The sequence below is a fragment of the Acomys minous genome (assembly GCF_964271855.1).
Source record: "Acomys minous genome assembly, chromosome: 2".
Lineage (NCBI taxonomy): Eukaryota > Metazoa > Chordata > Mammalia > Rodentia > Muridae > Acomys > Acomys minous.
The window spans coordinates 63845746-63865708 of NC_140484.1; the positions used below are offsets into that span (position 1 = coordinate 63845746).

The 19963-nt window shown below is 46.9% G+C and overlaps 1 protein-coding gene across 2 annotated transcripts in view; it reads right to left on the reverse strand.

Annotated features, from left to right (window-relative positions):
• The window catches only part of DOCK1 (dedicator of cytokinesis 1), a 502641-nt gene that overhangs the window by 75672 nt on the left and 407006 nt on the right, over nt 1-19963 (reverse strand). For both annotated transcript variants that reach the window (XM_084751055.1, XM_084751054.1), the window contains exons 31-32: nt 17846-17946; nt 7601-7659 (exon numbers count right to left, since the gene is read on the reverse strand). In XM_084751055.1, the coding sequence (XP_084607181.1) occupies nt 7601-7659; nt 17846-17946 (160 nt within the window). The remainder of the gene's footprint in view (nt 1-7600; nt 7660-17845; nt 17947-19963) is intronic.

The following is a 19963-nucleotide window of genomic DNA, read 5'->3' on the forward strand; positions in this document are numbered from 1 at the left end:
CTGTTGCTCAGGTGTTTCTCTGCTGGTATTAGAACATACTTCTTTGGGATTCTAACATAGACTGAGGACCAGCAACTATCTAGGGCTTCCCTGAGATCCCAGCACAACATTGGAACTGCTGAGACATCCAGTTCCATGGCCTGAGCAACTATGGGACTCTTGGCTTTTATGTCATGAAACAGCCATTGGAGGACTACTGTGACCACAGCCTATAAAGCCACTCTAATACAGACACACACACACACACACACACACACACACACACACACACTAATTATATCAATCCTATTCCTTTAGAGAATGCTAACTAATACATCAGCCTTGCTGAGGGGACGTGATGAGGCAGGGGTGGTGCTCCCAGGCAGCAGTCTCGCATCCTTCATTTCAGAAGGCTTCCTTTATCTTGAAGGCACTGCACTCTAACTGGCATTGTCTCATTCCAGCACATAACAGGAGGGTGCATGAGAAATGCTACGCCTGAGAGAATTATTTGTGACATTTTCTTATTAACACCAGCAGCTGATCTGGAGTTAATTAATCTTATTAATAATTTGACACAATCAGAAAACACAATACAGAATTTGGTTTTCTTTATAGCTCAATGAATGCAGATTTCTGTCGAGAGAGTCATTAAGTAAATGTGTCTATTATAAATTATCAATAACCATACATAAGAAAGTAGAGTGTTCTCATAAACCAAAAGATGGTTTAACAGAGTGGACATAGGTACAGAATGTAATCTCTGATAAGGAACCTGAATTTAATTAGAATCCAAAATTTCGACTTTCGCTCAATAGTTAATATTCTGTCTAAAGCAGCAATGGTGTGATTCTGCCCATTTCCCTTAATGCTTAACACTTCTGAAAGGCATGTGAGTGCTGCAAAGTGGTCCCCTGAAAATGCCATTATATCCAATTTCTCAGGTGACATTTTCCTTATATGATGCCTAAAAGATGTCAGAGCCAATGCTTCAGAACACAGGAGATCGTGACAGCAAGTTGTTCATCAACTGTAATTTCAGTGTCATAAAGTTCTGTCTGTCACTTGCAGCTTTTATTGTTCCAACCTGGGAGGGACATACAGGGCAGAACAAGCGGTTGCAGGGGCAGCCACTGGAACACTCAGCTACACAAAAACAAGGGCTTCGTTCCCAGGGATCATTGCCCTCCCTTCCCTTTGGTACAGAAACCACACCTGGCTGGAGTAGCAGGAGACCTCTGAGCTGGGATACCCCTGGGGATGGAGCTGCCACAAGTCCATTGTCCCTGAGTTGGTAAGGTGGGCGGGGCTTTCTGATTCTCATGTTTACTGACTTAGTTATTTTGGACATCCACTTTGTGGGTTTCCCCTGATGTCCTTCAAGCTGAAGTCTAATAACGGACCTGGATGTGGGTCAGTGAGAGTCAAGGAGGCTCCTGCAGTTTTCCTTTCATTGGAGAGAAAGGAAGAGCAAAATGTGGTGGTTTGAATGAGAAATGTCCCCATAGCTCATGTATTTGAACCCTTGGTCCCTAGTCAACTGCTCTGTTTGGAAAGGTTAGGGGAAACTTTGGAGGTGCAGCCTTGCTGGAGGAAGGACATCACGGGGGCGGGCTTTGAGAGTTTATAGCCTTGTCCCACTTCCAGTTTGCTCTCTCTGCTTCCTGGGTATAGATGGAAATATAGTCTTTCAGTTTCCTGCGACAGCAGCCTGCTGTCATGCCTCTTCTGATATTATGGACTTTCTCTTTCTCTCTCTCTCTGGAACCTTAAGATGACATAGATCTTTTCTTCTATAAGTTGCTTTTCCGGTCATTGTATTCTATCACAGCAACATAAAAGTAACCGAGACTCTAATAACCATGGTGTGATGCAAAGATTTAACCTTAGGTCCCTTAGTTATATTCTCTACCTCTTTAAGACCTGCCTGGAGTTTCTATTCTAGTGACAGGATGAAGTGCAAACTCCTCTGAGAGTGACATTTGGCTTTCTCCAGTCAGCACCATCCCCAATGTCTTGACTCCTCTAATGTTCATGAATCCAATGATTGAACAGGGTCTTAGCATAGGAAAATTGTGCACCTACTAGGACCACGGGACAGAACCTTCCATCGCCTTGCATTAGGGGCCATTGTGAAGTATCCGGTTTAAGGAAAAGCAACCACTTTGCACATTTCCGAAACACCAGTGAGGGAGATCTTTGTATGAAAAATAGCCCAAGCCAAGTAAGGTCAAAGAAAGGTCTCACTGTGTGTGGGCATTTTTGTCCCAGCCAGATTAGATCAGGGAGAATGTGCTGGATCCAGAGAGCTGGATGTAATAAACAGAAGTAGATGGTGGAACCACAGGGAGATGAAGACGACGAGGTAGCCCTGTAGGCCGCTTCCAAGCTGCTCTTGTAAATAACTTGAGAGTTGGGTAATGAACACATTTTCTCCCACTTTTCTTTTGAAAGAGCATGCTTTTGATTTTTCTCTTTGACATGCTGGGTTCTGCAAAAAAAAAGGGTTTGTTGCCCTGCCCTACCCAGCAGGGAGCGTCTACGTTTGTACCACACAGAGCAAGGAGACTCCGGTCTGTGTCCTGGGGCTATTGGGGTACCTCTTTGTGAGACACCCCTCTTTCCTCAAAGACACACAGCACTGGAAGGACAGAGGGAAGACATTCCGTGCAATGGTGGAGTGACAGGTGACTAATTCTAAGGTGAGGAACACATCTGATCTGACTTCTATTTTTATTTTCTTGGCAGAGCTGGCTGCATGTGCCTGCCAACATATTCCCAAACCTGAGCCCACTAGGAAAAGAAAAAGAAAAAGAAAACAGGAAGCTATGTGGAAAATAGGCTGTGCATATCCTGGGAAATCACAACGTGTTTGGAGAGCGTCAGACTGCACAGTGCCATTGGCAGGCAGGCCTGAACACCAGAGACACACAGCAGGAAGGGTCCTTGGTGGACATGATGACCATTGAGCTCTTATTAGGGCCTGCATGGTGACGATCCAAGGAGGAGCAAAGGACTTGTTATTTGTCAAAAAATAAAAAATAAATAAATAAATAAAAAAAAACCCTAAAATAAAAAGAAGCAAAACTCCATAAAACTCTTAGTGATTTGCCTGGCAGGAATCCCACCCTGCAGTTGCTCTTTCTTGCCGATCACAAATCCTTGCTCTTAAATTGGCTAAGGTCATGGCTTCCTTTCTGTCTCCTGCTCACTCTCATGCCCCAAACAAGCTTTGGAACGCTCAGTTGTTAGTCATATATCCACAGTAGTGAGTGACGAGATTGGGAGGGGCTCCCCCTTAGCTTCTCTCTTGGCATGGTGACTCAAAAGACTCTATTGCTGGGCTCATCTTCTTTAGAGCTAATGACATGATGTCAAGAGAGCTCACCACTCAAGGACAGAATAGAAAAGTCAGAGCCACACCTGAAACTACAGGTTCCCGAGGAGGCACTGTAGAGAACCTCACTTTTCAGGAAGCCATTCTTTCCTTCCCTCATGGTGGTCATGGTGGGAGGCAATGGAAAGAAATGGGGTCAGGTTCAAGGTCAAATGGAGCTTCAGAGGTGCCACTGACAATACTTAAACAGGAACATGTAGTTTGGTGCTGCAGGAAGGAGGGGCATCTTCATGGACGTCTGTAGCTATGGGCAAGGTGCACACGCTTCTGTACATAGTCCTCGCTCATGCTTCTGTAAGAGCCTTAATGATGCTCACCAATAACCCAAAGAAGAAGAAGAAAAAAATCACATGAAATGGGGTGGGAGGCGTAAGGGAATTAGTAGAAGCGAGAGGGGAGAAAGAGAGCAGTGGGAGTGGATATTTTCAAAAAAAGCACATACATATATAAAACAATAAACCCAAGTAATAAAAATTATTATATAATTAAGATACCATAATAAAACTTAAAAAAAAATAAAAGTACAAAGATCACTGTCAGCAATAATAAAACATAAAACAGAGGAACATACTATGGTCATTGCAAACAACAACAAAACAAACAAACAAACAAAAACAAAACAAAACAAACAAACAAACAAAAAGCCGGCCCACCAAAAAATTAAGACAAATATTAGAAAGGCAAGAAGACCCACTAAATCCATCAGTTAAGGTAATCTCTGGTCACCTGGGGCCAGAGAGCAGTACTGAAGTTCCCTCTGTTTTAACCGTGCCAACTTTTGAGTCACCATGCCAAGAATGAAGCTCCCCTTAGGGGAGCCCCTCCCCCCCCATCTTGTCACTACGGGACCATGACAGGACACAGGATGTCTGGCCCGGCAGCCACGGGGGTTTATCAGGGAAGACAGAGGCACCTCATTGCACACAGATCCCTCAGACCTCTACTTGGGTGACCTCACTTTCTCGTTTCCTTTTCTCTTCTTTTGCAGTATTAGAGAGTGAGTCCAGGGCCTTGTGCAGAGGAGCCAAAGGGACAGTGAAGCCTGGCCAGTGGGATGGAAGTCATGTCATTTCCTTTGTGAGTACTGGGCTTAGACAGGATCTGGATTTCCTACCATTCAGCGGAGAACCATAGTGTCCTCATAAGCCACCTATCTGCGGGTCCCTTTTCCTCTCATTACTCTCTTCCCAACAGGCTAACCCATTATCTGCTCCCTGGCCTAAGTCTGGTCATCCGGCTCTCCAGGTCAAGTGACAAATGTATCTGCCAGAATGTAATTTTAAGAAGGAACACGGAGAAATCGGTTAAGATGACCCAAGGATGGCCCTGTTCCCAGTCCCCAAAGCCTTTGAATCTCGCTACTGAGCTCATCCTGTGTACGCTTCACAGGATTATTGGGCCTTTGGATTGGAAGTCTTCTGACAAATTCTGCTCATCTCCTGTATGAACTGGATTGTTGAGTGGGGGCACCTGGTCATAAGACAGAGGTCTCAGAGGCAGGGCGTGGTAGGGTAACAGAGGAAGAACATTCAGTGTGACTTAGAAAACTACCCACTCCATCCTTGGGTTCCTATGCCACCCTGGAGATGGCAGAAAGCCAGGAAGGGCAGAGGGGTTCCTGTAGGGTCCACGATATAGAGGTTAGCTGGCTGGAGTGCCGGAGATTCTGGACTTACACAGGTCGTCCGTACACAGATTGCTGTGGTCAGGTTAAAGTACTACAGAGAGTGCCCTTGAAGGGTCCTCAGCCTGATCCAATTCTGCTACCCAGTACACATGGGATACGGCAGGTTCTGCATGCACTGGGTGGGTACTGCAAACACAGTTGTCCTGAGAGCTTTGCACTTCCACCAAGGAACTCTCCCCTGCAGCTCTATGCTCAAGAGCTGAGCTGGGGCCTCTAGTAAAATGCTCATGCTGCCTGCCTTGCCTATGGACTAAAGAGTACCTATAGAGTGATAGCACCTATAGGGTTTCTTGCAGCCTCATCTTCCCAGGTGTTTCACTTTCTATTCCAGGTAAAGATTCCGTTGAGAAAACAAAAACAGAAACAGAAACAGCCAAGAATGGTGGCACATGTTTGCAAAGCCAACACTCAGGAAGCCGAGACAGTCTGGATTGACATACACAGTGATGCTTCTCAAAAATAAAAAATAAAAAAAAATCAGCAGTAACAGCAAAAAGAGGGGAAAAAAAGAAAAAGATCTATTATTTATCTAAGCAAAAAGACAAGGAACATTGGGGAATTCTGACCTTCCTTCTGGTGAGACAAGACTTCCCTCCCCATGTCTGAGACCGAGGAGCTCGGGAGGGTGAGGGGTCAAAGGGACAGTAACAATCTTGTTCAGGTGGCAAAGAGGTCACTTTGATCCTGCTGATCACAGGAACATGTGCGGCCCTGCAAAGCCTGATGCTGTCTCTCACAGGATGTCTAGGTGCGTGATGGAGTCTGGTACTACACATCCATCAAAACCCGTGCTTCAATGTTTAATCCTTACAGCCACACTTTCCAGGCACTATACTGACCCATGATCATCTCCAGATACTTGGGCACCTCCTCCATGGTCCAGGATACTTTAGTACTAAGTTTGAGGGCAGAAGGCAGATGGAAGTAAAGGACCTAGTATCATGAGCAGGCTCCCAGTAGGAACATTAAAGACAGACGTTCTTGATGGTCACTAATTTCTTTAACAAACTTATCTATAAGAAAAACATGTCCTGAAGATGGGCACAGTGGTGCACACCTGTAATCTCAGCACTCACAGAGGTAGAGGCAACGGGATCTCTCTGTGTTCGAGGCCAGCCTGGTCTATAAAGTGAGTCCAGGACAGCCAGGGCTACACAGAGAAACTGTGTTTTGGAAAAAGAAAATACATGTCCTGTTGGTTTTAAAAAATAATTTTATCACAAGTATTTATGTTTAATTTTTGTTTTACGTATATGAGTGTTTCGTATATCTGCACATGACATGCCCACAGTGCCTGAGGAAGAGAAAAGAGGGCGTTGGATCCCTGGGATTGTAGTTTAAAATAGTTGTGAGCCATCATGTGAGTGTTGCAAATCAAAACCAGGTCCTTTGGAAGATTAGCCAATGTTCTTAACCACTGAGCCATCTCTCCAGGCCTCATTTATTTGTGTGTGTGTGTGTGTGTGTGTGTGTGTGTGTGTGTGTGTGTGTGTGTGTGTGTGTGTGTTGCATCACAGCACAGAAAGAGGAAAACTTGCAGGGGTTGGTTCTCTCTTTGAACCACAACTCAGGTCATCAGGCTTGGTCCTTTAGCCACAGAGTCACCTTGCTGGCCCTGGGTTCAGATTTTAATAGAGCATTCTTTATTTTTCAGGGTGAAACATAGTGGGAACAGGGTGTTAATGAATTAACTCCTGGGTGAAGTTGTATTTGTTTGATATCATCAGGAAACAGATTGCTCACCACTTGAATCATGGCTACACACTGTGCTACCACCACCTGGTGGCAGGGTGAGCAAATGCAGATGCTGAGCAGGTGAATAAACCTGTTAGGAGGCAGATTGTGCACAACTGAACACAGCAAGTGATGACAAGTGTCACAGTTGGGTGACAGACTTTGTGGCAGATACAAACTGAAGCAGAGCCTTACTTAGGAGCAAGGGCAGTCCAAGCTATGTGTCTGCCTGACACCAGAGGGCGCTATTTTGATTTCCTTATTTGCCACAGGGATAGGCTTTTCTCCTGCCTTTAATCTGTTTTCCTTACTGAAAGTGGAACTGTGCACAAAGCAGTGATTACTATCTTGGGACTAGAAGCAATTGAGGTTTCTGAGATATCCCAAAGGGGCTGGGGAGACGTCTCAGTTGGTAAAGTATCTGCCATGCAACCAGGAGGAGGACCGAATTTCAAACCCCAAATCCGTATAAAACAAAGCTGAGTAAGGAGGTGCATGCACACTTGTCATCCTCGCGCTGGGGAGATAGAGACAAGTGGATCCCTGGGGCCTGATGAACAGGCACATAGTCAACTTCACGAGTTATAGACCAACGAGATCCTGCTCCAAAAACAGGTACACAGTCCTAAGGATCAAAGGCTGAACTATGGCTTACACACACACACACACACACACACACACACACACACACACACACACACATACAGACACCACACACACACATTGAAAACTAGGGCAATGTCACAACACAGAGGGAAATCAAGGTGCTCACCCCATCTCCAAGACAATGTTCAGCTACTCACCCAGATTGTACCACATGTCTCGGATCTCAAAGCCAATCTGCCTTCTCATGTCTCCGTACCTAGAAACCAGGGAAGGAGAGAGCCCATGTCAGTCTACAAAGCTTCTGGAACTCAACTTCCGGGCTTCCATCATGGGCTCAGATGAAGGTTGTGCAAGAGTTCCAACTACATCTGCCACCAACAGGATTTCAAGGAGAGCTCCAGGCGGGAATCGGGCTCATTCCAGATGACAGTGCATCCCCGAGGAAGCAAGGAGAAGCTGTGAGGAACAGCCAATCTCTCTCGTGGCTCCTGGGCCTAAGGGAGTTTGTTTTCCATGCATATTGCTGTTAGTTAGCACATCCAGGCACCCAAAGCAACCTACCCACAGAGCAGCGGTTTTCCCCACAGGAAAATAAAACCCTAGAGCTGGGCAAGGCTGCTTCCAAATTTCCCCCATTCTTCTATATCATTTTAAATGTAAGCAAGAGCTTAATTCCCAAATATGTCAACAAACATTGCGCCAGTTTTTGTTTATCTGGGAAAATAAATGCTAATTTTCCTCCCCGGTGGGCGAAGAGAGGAGGTGTGCGTTTCATGAGTAAACAGAATTTGATGCTTTGGAAGATAAACCTTTATTAGCTTGTGAGCAATTTAACTTTTTTCTTTTTAGTGCCTAAGGAAAAAGCTGATTATATTAAAAATAATAATTTGCGAAATTATCATACAGCATTGCGGTGAGCAGCTGCGTCGTCAAGCTTGCTCCCTTCGTCCTTGTGGCAGCTGAGGCGCCAAGGAAAGCTGATCACAGAGGATGGTGTCCTGACTCTTCAGGCAAGCATCCCAGGCTGCTAAATCAACAGCCCTCAGCTGGCTGCCACCTTACTAAAGTCTCCTGCACCCTAAGCACCTGCCTGTCACTCATAAGAGGAGGGTTGCAGTCACATGATCATCTCTCAGCCATGGAGAAAAAGAATACAATCCAAACTATACACACATGCTTTCTCTATGTGGGATCTGGCATATATACATCGGCATAGGTATTTATGTGTAAGCATGTGTTCCTTTCCATATATGTGTGTATATATGTATATATATACACACTCTTCTCCATATTATGTGCATATATATAAAGAAAATAGAAAGGGAGATCTAAAGAGGGGATGAGGTCTAAAGGGAGGGAAAAAATAAGAGTTGGTAATGGAATATAGAAAGGGGAGAAAACTGGCCACAAGAAGGAAAACAAAGAGGTCTTAAGAACAAAGTGTCATGATATATATGTATGAAATATCATAGTGAAACCATTACTTTGTATGTTAACATATGTGTGTGTGTATATATGTATGAATGTATGTAGTTCTTGCCATGGGGTATAGAACATCCAGGTGTAGTGGAAAAACAGAACTGGGAGGTCAACTACTTCTCTCAGGATAAGCTGGGACCTAGAGACCCTGCCCAGCAAGCCAGTGAGAGCACATACAGGTATTCTTAGTAAATCAGGGGATCTCAGCCAGCAGTGGATTCGCTGCCAAGGCCACAGGGATGGGAGGCATGTTCCAGGGAGTGGAGGCACAGGAGCAGCGAAGGCTGTGAGTTTGAGGTCATACATGACAGGGAGACACTCTTCGATGCTTGACTCCCCCTTCATATGGCTTAAAGGTTCCAAGACCTGAACACATAAAGTTGTGTATTACTTTGAGGTTTCCCAGCAGCCACTGCCTCCTGGGCCTGGGCACGAGGCAGTTGGTAGCACGGCAACCTAGCAACTTGGCATCTTCTGGCATTTATCAGGGGGAAAGGAATCACACTCAGACCCAGGCTTGACTTGTCTTCTGAGATTAATGGACTAGTCACTCTCAGTTGCAAGGTCAGTTGAGACTGGCGAGGGTGGGCACAGCACTGTGGCAGGTGGCTACAGCACACAAACACCCTGAGTTCTCCAGCCCGCTATGATCTCAACCCACCAAAGGACCCCAGTGGTACCAAAGGCAGTACCATTAACTCTGGCTTTGAACGTCTTGCATCTAGGCTGTGGGAAGAATTCCTTCTCAAAACACGAGACTGTCTAACAGTTGGCTTCATGGATGTCCCAGTTTCTCTGCCCCTGACTCAACTCTTTCCTTCAAGTCCTCTGATGATCACAACTCTAATGGTTTAGAGGAAACCCTGGGATTCATTTTGCAGGCAGCACAACAACTAAACATTTGTGATTCCGGGAGGTGACCTGCCTCTCTCCAGCTGTTGTAGAAATCAGGACTGCTGTCGTGGGACGTGCCCCTTGGGCTAGTGTCCAGTTATAAGTGAGTATATACCATTTGAGTCTTTCTGCTTCTGGGTTAACTCACTCATTATGATCATTTCTAGCTCAATTCATTTATCCACAAATTTTGGGAATTCCTTGTTTTTAATAGCTGAGTAGTATTCCATAGTGTATATGTACCACAGTTTCTTTATCCATTCTTCTACTGATGGACAGACACTTAGGCTGTTTCCATGTTCTGGCTATTATGAATAAGGCTGCTATGAACATGGTTGAGCAAATTTTCTTGTTGTGTGCCTTCACTTACCAGGAAACTGAGACAGAGGGGAGGACATTCTATTGGGACTCTAGATGAGAGAAGCATGGGAGAATGGCAAAGTAGAAGGATCCAGAAGGTCCTAGAAGCCTACAAGTAGAACATTATGATAGGTAGATTTGGGCACAGGGGTCCCGCTCAAACTAAGGCACCAGCCAAGGACAATACAGGCGATAAACCTTAGACCCCTACCCAGATCTAGCCAATGGACAGAACACTCTCCACAGTAGAGTGGAGAGTGGGATATTACTTTCTCACGTACTCTGGTGCCTCACCTTTGACCATGTCCCATGGAGGGGGAGACCTGGTGGCACTCAGAGGAAGGACAGCAGGTTACCAAGAAGAGACTTGATACCCTATGAGCATATACAGGGGGAGGTAATCCCCCTCAGGAACAATCATAGGGGAGGGGAATAAGGGGAAAATGGGAGGGAGGGAAGAATGGGAGGATACAAGGGATGGGATAACCATTGAGATGTAACAAGAATAAATTAATAAAGGAGAAAAAAAAGAAATGAGGACTGCTGTCGCTGCTGGCTAGCACATGGCCTCCCCTTCGCCAAAGGAGGGAGAGGGCCATGGGCGTTCCACTCTCATTTCTGCTTTCCTGATTCAGGCGATGATTTGGCATGGTGGTGTTTGAGAACCAGGGGACTGGCAACCATCAGACGGGGGCGATTCTCATGGGGTCCAGGCCTACAGCAAGCACAGGGAGCTGAAAGTACCGCTTAACGGTCAAATAAGACAAGATGCCTGGAAACCCAGACAAAGAAGGAGGGCGCCTCACGGTGGAGGCCAGGATTGGGGTTCCCTGGCAGCGGGCTTGATCTTTCCTTTGCACTTAATAAGGAGGCAGATCTGATGAATCTGTACAAGTTTCCTACTACTAATTCCCAAGCGGAGTAGCAGCTGTCACCAGACCTCAAGAGGGCTTGCGGGGGTGGGGGTGGGGGTGGGGGGGGTAGGGGGGAGCACTTCTACTTTCTTCCCTTGAAAGAGAGAAATGATGATAATTGAGAGTGTCTGGCTGGAACTCATCTCCTGGAGACAGACCTCGGAGCTGGGGGCAACCCTGGAGATCACACTTGAGTGGCTCTCTCACAGAGCGGAAGTCAGGGAGCTGGCCCAAGCCTGGAGGCGGGAAAGCTCGAGAATTTGGCCTGGGCTACAGGGTAAAGAGAGAAGAGACTCCAAGTCCTCAGATCCTAAGGCCACATTGTTCCCTGAGCTGCACACACTCTCGGGACTGGCTGTTGCATCTTCTTCCAAAACGCTTCCACTGCCTATGATTGCTACAATGCTGCGTCACTCTTCCAACGAGGAGCCCAGGACTCACGGTGCTGAGCAGGCGAGCCTAGCTCTGCCAAGTGATAAGGACACAGAACTGGAGTGACCTCATTCTTGTGTGTCTACCCACCAAGTGGGCATTTGGAAAGTTGGCTTGAGAGGGGAGTCTTTGCCCAGTCTAGGAAGTCCTACGATCCTACAAGCAGGCTTAATGCCAGTACTTGGATTCCTGCCTCTTTAACCCAAGACGAGGAAATCACATCCACCATATTCAGCCCTCATAAAGGGTAAAGGCAATCAGGACCCAAATCTAAGCACAGCTGGGCAACTAGCTGGCCCCCTCTTTCTTTCACGGTGTAGGGAAACAATTCATGGAGCTTGCCTTGGGGGCTCTTCTGAATGGTGAGGGCAAGATGGTGCCCACTCTGTCCCAGCCAACACTTCAGTGACAAGATGCTGTACTTAAGGGACATGTCTTAACCACGGCATCCTCCTGCTCATGGTGGCCAGGATCATTAGACTAATTCATTCTGTCCCATGAAACGACGAGGATCTAGAACCGGAAAAACACTTTCCAAAGGAGAGAATAAAATGTGAATACTAAGACTGAGATTGGAGGGGGCTGTGGCACATGATGTGTGGGTGTGGGAACCTAACCAGACAAGGAAACAGGCTGAAGGGGCAGAAGCAAACCTAGAATGGAGCTCTAGAGAGGGAGACCGGATGCGGTGATTTGGACACTCTTGTCCTCAAAGGTCCATGAGCTGCACCTTTGGTTTCCAAGGTAATGGGATAGAGAGATGGCAGACTTTAAGAGACCTGGTAGACATGGTTCTGCCATGAGAATACTACCCTCAGGAATGCACACGTGCCTTTCAGGAGACCTGGCTAGGTTCTCTCAAGAGGGAGTGAAGTCTTGCAGGAGAGAGTCAGGACTCCACACAGAGGTAGGTCTCCAGAACTACCTTAGTCATGGGAGAGTACGTACTGGTAAGGCCAGTCTGCCCCCATGTCTCTCTCATGAACACTCCTTCTCTGTACTTCTTACTTTCCCTCCAGTCTTCACTACCATGCTGTTATGCATCACAAGACTCTCAGCCATTGAGGGAAGCACTGACCTCAGGGCCTCAAGTTCTGCCTTCAAGACGATGGGCCAAGGGCCATCCTCTTTACAAAGCTCCCAAAGTCTGTGCTCATGACCAGGACATGGGTGAAGAACAACAGTGTGGAAGGACTTGGGGTCAGCAGTCAAGAGCACTGAATACAGCACCCCAATTTAGTGCCCTCAGACTTGATCAGGGGTTCTGGAGGAGTACAGGGTCTGTGGCCAGAGTGCCAAAGGGTGGACAGTTAGGACAAGAGAGAACCAAAAAACCGGCTCGTGGGTAGGGTGAGGTATTTCTGTCTCAATGGAAAAAATAAAACAAAACAAAACAACAAACAAACAAATAAAACACAATAGCTAGAGGGGGATGAGCCCATTGGGAATGAGCCCCGTTAGACACAGGGCTGATGAGAGTGTTCTGCCTGTATTAGGCTTTATTATGCTCCCCAGGGCAATGCCTCACCAACGTATCTAATTAGCTTTGCCAATGTGAAGGTGGCACAGTGGTACTGCTTATGAAGTTTGTTTCTCTAGGTCCCCTTCTAATCCTTAAAGTGAATTTACTCAGAACAATTTGAATCTTTTGAAAAAAAAAACCAATTAGCATGAGGATTGAATTGATCACATTCTGCAATAGAGAATCCTACTTTTTGATTAGGCCGCATTGTAAAAACGGGACTTGTTACCTCACATTTATTTCTTCTTAGCTTCCTTCAACGTCCCATTTATAGTTTGGCATCTCAGAAGCCAGTGCCTGATGGAATGGGGACATTTTTGTTTGTGTGATGTTTTGGTTGAGCTGCAAAACATGTCCTTTTAGGAGGTTACAGATTTCACAGGGGGAAAATGGGTAAGTAAAAGAGTTGGACTTGCTCATTCAACATCCCTCTCTCCCTGCTGTGATACCATCGAAAGAGGGAATCTCTTTGGAGGATGCCTTTAATCCCAGCACTCTGGGAAGCAGATGCAGGCAGGATCACTGTGCCTTTGAGGCTAGCATGATGTACAGAACGAGTTCTGGGATAGCCAAGGCTATGTAGAGAGATCCTGTCTCAAAAAACAAACCAAAGCCAAACAAAAGCAATTCACGATTCCTTTCTCTCTCAGAACAAAGCTGGGTCCTGACCATGGTGCTTCCTTGTGGTCACGTGGCATTAATGTTGTTCTAATGGCTATAAACTCTAAAGGTAAGTCGTTTGTATTTTATTTCTATTTCCTGAACCCCAACAATGTAAAAATCCTGGGGAGAGTAGATGATAGTCCAAAGCTGCATAGCCCTGATGCCTGTCCCTGGGAGTGACTAGCAATGTGTTGAGGTGGAATGGCAGAATTTTCTTATTAAGGACTTTGAGTCCTTGAGGTTCTTTACTTCGGGCTTTACAAGCAAATCTTCCTTTTATTTTGGGAGGGGGTTTGGTATACTCAGCTCTTGGTGTGATGCAGCTTGTGTTCCGTGTGTGTGTGTGTGTGTGTGTGTGTGTGTGTGTGTGTGTGTGTGTGAGAGAGAGAGAGAGAGAGAGAGAGAGAGAGAGAGAGAGACAGACAGACAGACAGACAGACAGACAGACAGACAAACCCAAGTACTTGAGGCATGAAAAAGTAGGTCTTCAAATTCCAGAAATTTGCACTTTTCTAAGCCATGGTGAGGCAGACCAGGCAGGGAAAGAGAAGACAGAGGTTGTCCACTCAGATGTGCCCTACAGATGCTGACAGGCTGCATGGGGAAAGTCCTGAGGGTATAAGTAGGAGGACTTGAATCTATCTCAGACCCAAGGCTTTTCCCTAGATGTAGTTAAACTTATGCACCGTACCCCAAGTGCATAAGACCACTTCTACTTCAGACCACTGGGGCTAACTTCCTATCAGTTCCCTGCAGGCTCTGTCCTCCCTGCCACTTCCCGTACACTTCCAAGTCAGAGCATCTCTTTGCTAGAAGATCAGGCTGTGACCTTTCGCGTGCAACGTCAGTCAAACAGGTGACATCAAACATCTCAGCTGCCATCTTCCTCTTGTCTGCAGTCCACACTACCTGGTAATCTCCGCTCCTTAGGCTGTGCCCTGCAGGCTGGCCTCCAGCTTTCAAGGCTCTGGCGACAGCCTTACGTTCTCCTGATCCCGTCTCCTGCTTTAGCTCAGGTTTCTACTAGACAATGACCGACTTCACCTGGGCATCTACCTCCCCTCCTCCCGCCTCATCAGGACCATACTTGCCCGAGCACAGAAGAGGCCTAATCCTGTTCCATTAGATATGCTAAAGGGAACATATCTAGGGACTCAATGAACCCAGTCAATTAAAGGGTTTGGGAAGGACACCCTGAGATATATCTTAAGCCGTTTGCTATTTAAGAATAATGTTTGCAAATGTACTATGAAGTGTCTAAGGGCTAAAAACGGAGGCACAACTACTGTGAGTTCTGGTGACAACCTGCATGAAGCTGACATCTTCTGGCTTATGAGTCACCCTGGGTTTATCACAGAAAGGAGCACATTGTGCCCTCGGTGGCCAGTCACTGCCACGTGCAGTCTTTGGCCTAGAGAGACCGAAATATCCTACAGAGTTTACAGAGACAACTTCCAATATGGTCAGGCATTCCCCCTGAGAAATCCCTGAGGACACACAGAAGCCCAGTTCCAGAGTCCCTTCTTTATTGTGTCTAGGAGAGACAGCGAGCCTGATCCAGGGTCCCCGCGGGCTCAGGAAAGGGAGACACCAGATGGCTGTGTTTAATTTTCCCTGGCTCTGTAGCCTTTGAATCTGTAGAAGAAGAAGGGAAGCAAAGACTTTCTTGAGAGCAGAGTCCTGCATGATTAAAGCAGTTGCTGACGCTGCTCTAGCTTGGATTACTGACATAGCAGCAAGAGGGAGGCCTAGCACAGAGCTACCACTCTCCAGAGTACTCAGCATCAAAGGCCCCCAGAAGCTACATCTAATTTAAAGGCATGTCTTCTCCTTTAGGCATCTATCTTTAAGAGCAGGAAGTATGGTTGCTACGCACTAAACGGGTCCTAAGGTCAGCCAGTGTTAGGGCTGGATGTCAAGAGTCTCATTTCAGCATGCACGGCCCACCCTCATGAACTGCTGAACAAATGGGACAAACGCCAGCAGCCCGCGCTTCAAGAAGCTGAGGGGGCCTGGGTGAACCACACTGAGAACTGCTAGGGGTCGGTACCCCGCTTCTAAAATAATTAATGGTTTCTATCACACGGGAAGCCAACAACACAAGTAGGAATCCCTTCCTCCGCTCTCACAAGCCCTGTGAATGGAAGAAAGTGGAAACTTTGTAGCATCAGTCTCCAGCAGGAGTAGTCGGCAAAAGTCTGTCCTTGGGCACTGAGGGTCATGGTGAACAATTAAGGCCTGAGAAGGTTCCAAAGTGAGGCAATGTGCCAGCAGTCCCAGGTGGGTGGGAATCTGCCCTCACTGTGCTTGGTTTGGCAGGTCCATCTGTCACTTCTGAATAATAGTCACCGTCTACATTCATGGCTCTTGGGGTCAACCACCTAAGGGAGCTAAAGAGGATCTGGTCAGGTAGGTGTAAGAGGAGGTACAGACAGGCTCTCTCTGAAAGCCATGCCATGTAAGCTCATCTTGGGCAGAGCTGCCTGGGCTAGAATCACCCAGCAAAAACTAGATATGGTGGCCCATGCCAAACCCTCTGTGCTTTCCTTATCTTGCTCATATGGAAAACATGCATGGTGTGAGGACTCACGGAATGAAGAGTCCTGCTCTTTAATGATTACATGTGAAACACACACACACACACACACACACACACACACACAAATAAACATATGCATACATACATAAGCACATACATGTTCACATATACACATACACACACAGTGCTTAGAAGGCTCCTGGCATCTGACCTAAGCTCAGCATCATATGCAGGAACATGTCTTATACTTCCATTTCCCAGTAAGGGAGATAGAAACCGCTGGACCATAAGAGGCAGAGCAGCTGCCACACTCCAAGACTCCCTCTGCATCCTCCGGATCTCTAACCTCTGCAGCTCATAGGGACTCGGCAAAGCCTTGACACGGTCAGAATACTGCAGGCGCATTATAAATTTTGATGACCCAGCAGTATGGGCACCGTTTCAGAATCTTCTGAAGAGTCCCTATCGAAGGGGCACTTGGAGCAGGGTGACAGTGGAGCTGAGGCAGAAGGTGAGGAGCTAAGAACGCAGGGCACCAAGTAACCATTTCTTTCTTTCTCTGTAAGTGTGTGTGTGTGTGTGTGTGTGTGTGAGAGAGAGAGAGAGAGAGAGAGAGAGAGAGAGAGAGAGAGAGAGAGAGAGAGAACAGAAGTATTGGACCGCTCCTTCCATGTGCTTTGAGAAAAGGTTTCCTGTTTGCTGCTTTGTAAGCCTGAAAACATCTAGGAACTGTACTGTCTGTCTGTCTCTCCCTCTGTCTCTCTCGTTGTGTCTCTCTGCCTCTCTCCTTCTGTGTCTCTCTGTCTCTCTGTCTCTGTCTCTCTGCCTCTCTCCCTCTGTCTCTCTGTCTCTCTGTCTGTCTGTCTGTCTGTCTCTCTCTCTCTTCTCTCTCTCTCCCTCTGTCTCTCTCTCTCCCCACACCATATGAACTCTGGAATTACAGTTGTACACTCCCATGTCTGGCTTTACCTACGCTCTGTGGATCTGAACTCAGATACATATGCTTGAGCAGCAAGCATTTGACCCACTGAGCCATCTCCTCAGGCCAGGACCTTCTTTCTTGCTGTGGGAACAGGATCATTCAGGATGCCTTCTGGCACTACAGAGCTGTGTAAGAATCTTGCTCTTCATGGAGCTTCTTCAGTGACGCACAGGCTAACCCAGGCCAGCCAAGCATCATACCCAGAGGAATACAGGGGACCATGGATGGCTCTGCTTCTCCAGGCTGGCCAGTCCCAACAGCTGATGCCTTTCATCAGAACCTCCACCCCCCCTTTTTTTTTTGTAAAAGCAGAGCTGAAAACTAAGCAACAAGGCAAACCACAGGCGCAATGACATCAGCCAAATGCTCAGCAAAAGTCATTATTTCCAGAAACTCAAACGCTGTTTAGCACTACCCGGCTCTAATCACACTGACTTTGAACCTGCGAGGACGAATCCTGCAATTTTAGGATCTTGATTCATGGGTTACAAAGGCGACACCAGATTTGTGATTTGAAACCACCCTTTCATTACACCGTGATTACATCTCAATTTGTACCCAGTTGGGTTAGAGCAGGCATGGAAATTAGGGTAATAAGCAGGAGGCTCCTGCCTGGGGTGGCAGGGCCGGGGGTGGGGTGGGGAGGGAAGGACTTACTTGTTAAGGATCTTGGCTCTCTTGGCACTTGAAAAATTCTCCAGTTGCAGGGACTCTTGAGTGAGGAAAGCCACAGCCAGGTGGAAGTAGTTGTTCCACAGCTGAAAACCAAGACAGGAGATGTATACCAAATTATGCATACACCGTACAATTAGGGAAAACACGTAAAAAGACCAAACCTTCATCTCAAGGATTTATGGACTATATGTGATTTGAAGGATGATCTTTGGAAGACATTGCAGATGCTGGGTTTTTTTTTTTCTTCTTCTTCTTCTTATTTACAAACCAGGGATAATATTTAAAAGTGAGAGCTACGAAGTGGCACATAAAGATAAGACGGTTTGCATTACTAACTCTGAGTTTGATGACCTGTGAAAGGTGGGAATTCAAGAGCATCGCCAGGATTTAAGAGTGTGCCTGTGGCCCCTTTTATCTGGCTCTTTCTAGGGGCTGGCATTGCCTGTGGGGTTCTGAGCACCGCAGAACTAACCACGGATGCACTGGCCTATCCCAGGATGCTCATAGCTGCGGCAGGATCGAAGCTGAGCAGATGTCCCTAACCTCAGAGTGCTTTGCTATCACTGCCCACAGAGACCGTTCTCCTTTGGCCTCTTCTGCAGTAAAATGTGGCGCCCCCCCCCCACCACCACCGAAGCCACAAGTTGCTCCTTTTCCTTTACTTTTGAAAGGAGCACTTCTGTCTTGTGCCCTTCTTGCTCTTACAGCAATCACTGGCAGTGCTAGGTAATGTCTGAGGATCATAGAACCCCGGCCAACAGGAAAAATGGGGTGGGAGGGAGGGAAAGTGGGTGGGTCAGGGTAGACTGGAGCCTGTACCAATATCACCTGTTACCCGTTTTTTTTTTTTTCCTTTTCTGACACAAGGTCTCTTGTAGACCAGGATGGTCTTGACTGGTTATGTAATTAAGGATGACTGCGATCCCTAATACTTCTGCCTTCGCCTCCAAAGTGCGAGGATTTCAGGTAGGTGTGTGCCACTGTGTCTGCCTACCTGGTACCTTTAAAAGTCATAATCGACAACCACAAATCCAATCTGACCCTTTCCTCCTGCACCCCCCTCCTTTCCTTTTGTGATTGACTCCAGGGCTTATGCATGATAAGAAAGCATGCTACTGCTGAGTAAGATCCAAGCCCTTTTACATTTTTAAAAAGGATCGTGCTGAGTTACTGTGCTAACCTTGAGCTCACTATGTAGCCAAGGTTGGACCAGAACTCCAAATTTTTCTGCCTCATCTTCCTGAGGTGACACAACAGATTTGTACCACTGTGAGAGAAAATGCTCCTTTTGATGTGTTTTGTTTTCATGTGACAGTGTATAGCTTTGTAGCTCAGACAAGCCTAAAACTTGAGATCCTTGAATTTCAGCTAAAGTGGGGTCATAGGTGTGCACCACCACCCCAGGCTGACCACTCTCCCAATGATCACATCACCGACTCCTCATTCCTTCTATTCATTTATGGGCCTAGGACTACTGTGCAGTCAGAAGCAGCTGTGGTTGGGGCCACACCCAGCACTCCTGCATGGGCCCAGCTCTGAAACCCGGAGTGCACAGAACCTTCCAGGTGTTCCGTTTCAGGGTGAGAAGCCAGGGGCCAGTTATCATACATCCTGGGTAGCTGAGTGCAGTGAGGAGGGCTTCGGTGGGGCGGGGGGGGGGGGGGGGGAAGGAACCTTCCCAGCAACAGCCACACCCAGGACAGACAGGAATCCAGCCAGCAAGTCAGATGGAGGGCCCAAGTCTAAGGAAAGCTAGAGCAAGATGACCAGCGTGGGATGGGAGAAAGACAGACTGCAGACGACTCCCTGAAATGCTGTAACACTTCCAAGTTCACCAGTCCAGCAATTCAGTTAACATCCATGCAACATGAGTTTCAGAAGAGGCACTCAACTGGATGATCTTTAAACTACATGCGCAGGGAAAAAAAAATGCACAAAAAGAGCCAGGGCAATTCTTAACAGAAACTTAACTGCCTATAGAGCTGAAGCCAGAAAGTCACTGCGGTAACAACACAGACAACAATATCCATGCGCGTGTAGGTTTGCAATCTGGTCTACAGCAGGCAGCGTCTCAAGTCATGGGAGACCGAGGAGCCCAAT